The following is an 8,468-nucleotide window of genomic DNA, read 5'->3' as shown; positions in this document are numbered from 1 at the left end:
TAAGTATTAAATATGGAGGGTAGAGGTAAGGAGAGTCATCTGTGTATATGAAAAAGTGTCGTCAAAATGTATTAAATTAGGATGGCGCCACATTTGCATCAGGGTAACTCTTAAAAGAAGCGCCAAATATAAATATTGTTAGAGTAGGCTTGAAAAATAAACAAGGAAGTATGGAGATACAAGGAAGTAAGGTTATATTTACCACAATATTTTGTACAACGTAAGTTGTTGAAATTCTCAATAATTAACTACTTTAGTCGATAATGACATTAAATTTTTTAACTCGGCATACTTCAATTCATCTACGATTGCTACATTCATACTATACCCTGTGCATCCACCAGCGCCATTGTGGACGATTTTTGAACTGTTATTTAGCGCAACAACTGGACACTTTTTCAACTTTTCTCCCATATAAGATGACTCTCCTTACCTCTACCCTCCATAGTATTAAAGACCCTCAATAGTGGTCTTCATGTAGTTTCAACTTATTCATTTCACCTTAACATGACGCGTGATGTTTTTGGACTGGAGCATTCAGTGCTGCCTGGTTTAATAATGAAATTTAGCTTCTTCTTGAGCTCCTTCATCTGAGGTTGACACACAATTTTATAAAAAAAAATGGTGACAAAGTAGGTCCTTAAGCTGTATGGCAAGTCCCTAAAAAAATATTGCAATATTTTTTAAAAAATAGATGCCAATCACTGCTGTTAGGGATTTTCCATTTACCAGCAGTAACCACTGACCTCTCTATAATACATTATAGTTAAGTGACAGCAACAGACTGGCAAGGAATGGCGAAATTTTTTCATAAAGGCTGGAGTAGTGTAGGCTTTGGGTGTGACATGGATAAATTAAAAGAGCAATTTTGGTATTACCTCATTGTATTATATGGCCAAAAATTTATGAGTGGACGTATAATCAACAGCCAGTCACGCGTTTTGGTGACAAGTTAAAGGAATACTTTGAACGAACGAACACTTTACAATACATAATCATATCAATCAAGTACTGATACAAACTTAAATTGATTTATCGTAAGTGTCGAGTACCGAGTCTTATGGTTCCATAACTAGTTGTCGCGATGACAAATGTCAAAACGGGCCTATTACATTTTTACGACTATACTGTGGTAGGCAACATTACCAAGTAAAATTGTTCTGTGAACATTACTCTGAAATATATGCACGAGCTAAGCAAGCAGAACATAATTAGCAGTATTTTGTAAAACTGCAAAGTAGTCAACGATCGGAAGGAAATACTAACGAAGCCTCAAAAAGCTAAGACACAGAGCCTTTATGTCAGTTAAATAGAAAATGTGATCTTGTCTTCGTCAATCGACATTCGACAGATATTGAGCAATGTCATTTATTGCCAATTGTCATCAGACATCAACAAAAAAAAATAGCTAAGAGTTTTACTTCAAATTTTGATGAGATGGTTTATTTAAAAACAAAGAATAATTAATGTCACTTCAATTTCTAATATTTGTACGCAACTAACTGCGGTGTACGTTTTTGTGCATGACAGATACACTCTATCTAAATAATTCAGTGAGTAAATAGAGACATTATGTAAACTGTACCGATTTGTATTTCGATTTAACATGATACAGATACTTATTTAACGTACATTCTAAAGACCTCGAAAGAAAGTGAAAGTGCTCACGCGTTAATTCAAAGGCACACTTAGACACTTCACTTGCGATTGTTACGACTTGAATCCTAAATTATTTATACTAAATTTCATGAAAACTGCGTTATTACACATTGTTTCAGTATTTATTATTAGGTACTTAGTATAATATTTATATTTTTACATAGATGAAGTTTAAATTTAATAATTTATTGTTTCGTGAATGAATAGGCTACTTGTTTTTAGTTTATGCAAGTTGTTTCGTAAACTTTCATTCAACTGAACTGTTCTTATATACTGTATAAAAACGCATGTTATATTCATTTGTGTTTAAATCCAGGTTCTGAAAAATGATGGCGCACAGTGATATAGATTATTCTTCCCATGACATGGCTCATATGAATCATGGTGCTCATCATCATGAAATGGGTATGAATGGATCACACAATATGGAAGATATTATGAGTGTAAGTTGTTTTTTTGAGTCATCAATTCTGTATGGTTTGTAGGCTGTAACAATTTCTATGTTATTTTAGTGATATATCAGCTTAACAAAGCAAGAGGTTGGGCAGTGCAAATTTTTAACTTTCACTCTACCGGAGAATAAAACACGACCTTGTGATTAATAATTCACATGCTAATTGCTAGACCAACTATAAGGCTTTATTTTTATTTCTTACAATCCATGAGAGAAAATGCACACCACTTGATGTTATGGTTGCATATGATTTTACATTTCTCAGGGCAGGGCTAAAGCTTAGGTTGATTCCTTCACAACAACATATCACTAATCTGAAGAGAGAGCACAAATGTTCACCTCACAAATAAGTACTTAATTTTTTTTATTGCACTTATTAATTATTTCTATTCATCTTATAGTAGTCATTTCTCTTCTAGGGTATATTTAATTCAAGTAACGACATTAAGGTTATTCAAGGCAGTGATACATTCAAATCTCATGAAAACCTCCATGATGGCAGCAAACATGATGGCGGGCACATGATGTCAATGACTGTAAGTTATTCAAGTGAAAAAAATAATAGCTACAGAATTTTCCATTTGCCCTTCAAACTTGAATTATTATTTGATTGTAATTTTTTCAGTTTCATGGTGGGTTTGTAGAAAAAATTCTTTTCTCATGGTGGAATGTTACCAAAGTGGAAGAATTTATTGGATCTTTCTTTGCAATATTCATCTTGGCTGTTCTCTACGAAGGGTAGGAGAGGTCTATTATTCTAATATTGTCTTATTGAATTCCAAAAAGTTTTTCAATTCAGTTGGATTCCCTTTACGATTATTACTTCAGAACCAATTGGGAAAATATGCTTTACATTTGAGAGGCTATACTTTGTATGGGATCATTGAAATTTCATTAAATTTGGTCAGTAGGTTTAGTTTTTAAGTCAAAATGATTGAGAAAAATATTTTGTAAATATTATGTTATGGCAGCAATCGTGTACTTTTTTTATGTACATGAACCTGTTAGACTGCATTTGGTTGTAACAATCAAGTTCATTTAATATTTTTTCATCACTCTTGCTCATAACATGGACCTTATTAGATTTACATCAAAATAAGGATCATAATCCAAAATATTAGACATGCGTTTTTATTATAATTACCACACTTCGGTTTTATTAAAGATGCCTCAAATTAAATGAAAATATATTTCATTATGTTCAAAGTGAGCTTGGCATTTATTTCAAAAATACAATGGCATAAATTATTTAAAAGTAAAACCTATTATTATTAAACTTAAAGCTACAATTAATTATGTCAATTTCACAATTAATTTGATCAAATTATTCACAAATTATAATGAGTTTTGTTTTAAATATGAAACAATTTCCTATTTATCATACAGTAATAATATATTGTATACAGCAAACACCCTTATTAATATTTGGTTATTATATTGATTTGATTTCTTATGACAAGGTGACATGATACGAGTATGTTCCTGCCATAATACAGGATTTATTTTATCTCCTGTCTTGCTAGTGATTGAATAATAAAGATAAGAGTAACAATAGCCTTATAGGTTTCACCATTGTTCTTGATTATGTATAGTAGATAGTCATCATTATTTATATAATAACATGTTTTTCAGTCTAAAGTACTACAGGAAACATTTACTATGGAAAACGTACACTGGCCTCCAATATTGTGCAGTGGCACCGCCCGACAAAGGTGTCTCAAATATTTGTGCACCAGATGAACCTCAAGTCATTCAGTAAGTTAATATTTAACAAGCTACTACAAGGTACTATGATTTACATCATAAGGTACTATGATTTACATGAATTTAGAGCTGTTTAGATTAATTTAGTCTTATAGTATAGCATATTGCTATATATGTTTTTTGATGACCTCCCTGGCAACCACTGTGGTCTTATATATGTGGATCCTGATGGGGGCAAAGTATTACCGTAAAGCGATTCAACGTTCCGGTACGATGCTGTTTAGAAATCATAGGGATATGGGTTTAATACCTCACTAACTACTAAATAACAGGTTAGCTTGCTGCCATCTTAGACTGAATCCTAACTTACCATCAGGTGATATTACAGTCGAGGGCTAAATTGTAGTCTATTAAAATAAATTATCACTCACTTTGATCAAATTTGTCTGGTGGGAGGCTTTGGCCGTGGCTAGTTACCATCCGACCAACAAAGACGTGCCGCTAAACGATTTAGTGTTTCGGTGGGATTTCGCGTAGAAACCGATTAGGGGTATGACTACCATACTCCCTAACTCCCTAATAGCAGGTTAGCCCGCTACCGTATTAGACTGCATCATCACTTACCACCAGGTGAGATTGCAGTCAAGGGCTTACTTGTAGTTGAATAAAAAAAAAACTAGCTTTGCCTGCCGATTCACCCGCGTAAACTTCGGGACACTACATACTTAGTCACATCTTTCTCAATATATTTGCTATATACCTTAAAACTTTTTTCATTCGTACTGGTAGTTCCACATATGCAATCTTGCTAAGAAACTGCTCAGCTACTTTATGATATTATTAAGTGCAGATAGTATTCATGACTAATTTGTTTTTTTTGATTATATTTCAGACCTATACCCCACACATTAGAAAGAAATGTGTAAGTACCTGATTTTTTACTAGAAATATTATTTGTTTTCTGTGTCCTTAATTATACTATTAACTTCACGATTTTATTGTAGGCCCAGAATGATGAGCGCGGCTCACGGCTGGCAGACAGTTCTTCATGGTTTACAAGTGTTAGTGAGTTATATGTTAATGTTGGTTTTTATGACATACAACACGTGGCTATGTGCTGCCGTGGTCCTTGGATCTGCAACTGGTTACTTCCTCTTTGGTTGGCGTGAATCAGTGGTTGTTGACTTCACTGAACACTGTCACTGACACAAAGTATGTTACAGTGTCCACTATAGTATTATTTGCAGCTGCAATTTGTAACCTTGCCTATAGAAAAGGAATTCAAAATGGTTATGTATATCATGGTGTTATAATAACATATTATTTTAAGACAGCCTTTTTGGGTGACAATTTATTTATACCAGTTATTATGTACTGTTTAAGGTAGCTCACTAGATGAATTAAAACTGCTTTAAATTATATATTTTATTTATTTTTCCTGATAAGAAAGTATCTTTACAATATCTAAGTTATGTTATTTTATGTAATTATGCAGCATACTTGTGTCCTTAGAGCCTATGATCAATGGCTTAGATGTTTGCAAAGCTTATTCTATTGTTGTTCATTTGGAAACCTAAGGATTTAAACAGCGTCATCGGAGGATTCGGCCGAGCGGGAAAGCTTGCCATAAATAGAGCCCGAAGGCACGAAAACATCGTGAGGAACGAAGGAAGTCGCCCTAAGGGTACTTCCTACGAAGGTTAAGACCTTGTCTTAGGTTTTAGCCACTAGTTTGAACGTCTCCATGACCTTGGTAAAGAACCCACGTCCGAATGACGTCAGAAATCGGGGCACCTTCTAATGTTATTAATTCGCTAAGAAACAATACTGATGAGAAACAAAGAAGTCTGGATTGAGCAGCAAAAAATATGTATATAATGTGAAGATTCCCTTTTGTATTCTGCACATTTGCAGGATGCATCTGAATTTATTGATGCAAAGTTTCTAAAAAACATTGCATGTGCTTAGGCCCTAAGATAGGACTAGAAAGCAATCAAGTTTGTTAATTTTAGAAAGTCCTAGGATATTTGTGACTTATGAAGAAAATATTTTATATAAAAAAATGATAAAATGTTCTAATAAACAATTAATATGAGGTAAATGATCCCTTGATCTGTTGTTCCATATACCCTATTGCTGGGCCACCATCCAATTGATTCCAAATGACTAAGTGGGATTATCACTGTTATTTTGAATATTGGGATGTTTACGAGTACAGTGTTTTTTCAGATTAGATCCACTATTACATTTATATTCACAATGTTGGCATTCAAATGGTCGTTCCCTATTGTGCAATCTTTTATGTGCTTTCAATGAATTAATAAATTTTGACCTAAATGTACATTCATCACACACATATGGGTAATCAGATGTGTGAATTCTTTTATGAGTTTTCAAATTGGAAGTAAAATTAGTCATGTAAGAACAATCAGCCTGGTCACATTTGTAAACTTTGTGTGTTTTGATATGTTTTCGGTATTCACTTTTCTTGAAAAATATTCTGAAAATAAGACAAGTTGTTATAAAAAATGTGTCAATACAAATATTTATCTTCTTAGGCCATCAGCCTAATTTATGTTTAACTTCTGAGCCCTCAATTCTCTTCATAAGAGAAGAATAGAGCTTAGAGTGCTTAGACCATTCTTTCTGCTTTAAGAATTTAAGTTGTAAATTATACGACTATAACTAATAATAAATAATAATTAGTTTATATTTCTTATTATATCTAGGTACAAGAGGCAAAAGCATTTAGCACTCAGTAGTTGGTCACCCATTAAGTTACTTATAAATGTTGCTTCTCCACCACATATCCTTTTCTTGTTGTTCAAATTAATGTTGGAAAATATTTTACAACAGGACGAGGTTGTGGTATTATTTATTAAGATAAACTCTACATCTACCTGTCTGAACAATAGTCACATGTCCATTTTTTTAGTTTCTTTACAGTTTTTTCTTTTAACGCACTTTTAACAGTGGTTTCATTTTGGTCCCCTTCTAATTCTTTAATTTTTTCTTCACGTAATAAAAGAGATATCATAGATTTCGGTGGTGCACTAAAAAGTATCTCGTGATTTCTAGTTGGTCTACCAACAATGTTTCTAAAACCTCTTGGAATATTGTCTGATGATTCGACATTTATTTGTAAGGGGTTTTCCTCTTCCACCACATCCATATTAATAGTAGTTTTATTACGTTCACTGACGACAATATTAATGCACCAATTTTTGTAAATCTCCTGAGGAAACAGCGTAGGTATTGCACTGGCACAAATGGAAGTCCATTCTTTTTCACCGCCGTAAGAGTGAATGAAACACAATTTATTATTAAGTAGATAGCAATTTAGCCTTTTAATTTAGCAAAAACAAAGTAGAAGCCATACAAACCACAATATAAACATTCAATATGACATTATTTTTTTACGGCATATGCCACAGAGTATAGATTTTAGACAAATAAAGTATAGACTTATAGATGATATTTTTAAAAGTAATGTTTTAATTCAATTTGCTGGTAGCCCAATGGTCCAGGCAAGGCACTGATTGGTACTGACTAATTAAACTCAGTTAAACAGACAGATTAAACTCAGTTTGAGCAGCCAGTAAGGGTAATACAAAACATAAAATATATTTAATAAAACGTAAAAGTAAAATGTGCTGCTCAGATAAGGGTATATTATGATGGAAGTAATATAAAAAAAAATTTCAGGCAAATATTTAGAACATAGTATAAGCAATCAACTTAGAATCGCAATTTACGACATTCATATTTCGTAGCCATAAATTTTAATGTAGTAATGGAAACCTTTAACAATCGTAGCTTCTATCAATATTTTGTAATGATCAGAAATAAGGTCGTAGATAGTAATCTACAAAGTACTCGGCACAACCCTATCGTAGTACTCTCATCGGCGCAATATTTATCTATGTTATAAATGGTAAAGCCTGTCTAGGAAAAGGGCGGGAAACTTCGTACATGGCGGACGCGGTTTTTTCAAATTTTTCTTTTATTTTAATGTAAACTCGTTTTGAAAAGGATTTGGTGTTGTTTATATTGTACATATTGTAGTATTAGTGTCATTCTCATAGTAGTTAGCTGTTTATATAGGTAAGTTCTTCAAAATATTTTATTGGAAATTTTAAACTTTTATGGGGGATCGGCCCCCCGACCCTGGGGGAACAATACCCCCAGGGTCTGTAAATATTCCATCTAAGATGGATATATTAATCTCAGCGGTTGAGTCGTCAATGGACACGGACGCATCTGCTGTGTCCAATGCCGAACAAACGCTAAAACGAAAAATTTTTTCCCGCGTTTGTACGATGTGCAAGAAAAAAAAAAGGAAAGGCAAAGCAAATTATGAAAAGGATAAATTTAATGACTGCATGTGCGAATCACATACTGATGATGTTCCGAATCGCCCTAACAAAAATCCAAATATTTCTCCCAACCACAAACCAACTGAACCCACTTCTCCCATTGATAATAATAAACCATCATTATCCACCATACCAACAAATGTACCAACTCGAGTGCCAATTGGTCGTGCTCAGTATCAGAAATCTGACAGTGCACCATATGTGGTACATGTTAACAAAGAATATGAAAATAGTGATAGTTCCACAACCCTACATCCCATAACTTTTGGTCGCTT

The 8,468-nt window shown here is 33.3% G+C and overlaps 2 protein-coding genes across 5 annotated transcripts; one reads left to right on the top strand and one right to left on the bottom strand.

The window, feature by feature from the left end:
• Window positions 1-1,167: 1,167 nt before the first annotated feature.
• LOC120637953 (high affinity copper uptake protein 1-like) lies at window positions 1,168-5,236 on the top strand. Of its 4 annotated transcripts, none has more exons than XM_039910044.1 (7): window positions 1,168-1,300; window positions 1,976-2,102; window positions 2,533-2,649; window positions 2,739-2,851; window positions 3,746-3,868; window positions 4,710-4,739; window positions 4,822-5,236. In XM_039910044.1, the coding sequence occupies exons 2-7, from the start codon at window positions 1,986-1,988 to the stop codon at window positions 5,021-5,023; spliced, it is 702 nt and encodes a 233-aa protein (XP_039765978.1). In that variant the 5' UTR covers window positions 1,168-1,300; window positions 1,976-1,985; the 3' UTR covers window positions 5,024-5,236. The 4 variants fall into 4 exon arrangements, with proteins under 4 accessions (XP_039765978.1, XP_039765977.1, XP_039765975.1 ...); XM_039910043.1 differs by lacking the exon at window positions 1,168-1,300 and adding an exon at window positions 1,318-1,509; XM_039910041.1 differs by lacking the exon at window positions 1,168-1,300 and adding an exon at window positions 1,319-1,553.
• Window positions 5,237-5,243: 7 nt separating this feature from the next.
• Window positions 5,244-7,248, bottom strand: LOC120637954 (zinc finger protein 492-like). The gene is made up of 2 exons (XM_039910046.1): window positions 6,718-7,248; window positions 5,244-6,317 (listed from the first exon to the last, which is right to left on the bottom strand). Exons 1-2 carry the CDS (start codon window positions 6,987-6,989, stop codon window positions 5,984-5,986), a joined length of 606 nt encoding a protein of 201 aa, XP_039765980.1. The 5' UTR covers window positions 6,990-7,248; the 3' UTR covers window positions 5,244-5,983.
• Between the last annotated feature and the right edge of the window lie 1,220 nt (window positions 7,249-8,468).

Source organism: Pararge aegeria, chromosome 4, assembly GCF_905163445.1.
Source record: "Pararge aegeria chromosome 4, ilParAegt1.1, whole genome shotgun sequence".
NCBI classification, from domain to species: Eukaryota; Metazoa; Arthropoda; class Insecta; order Lepidoptera; family Nymphalidae; genus Pararge; species Pararge aegeria.
This window is presented reverse-complemented; position numbering and strand designations above follow the sequence as displayed.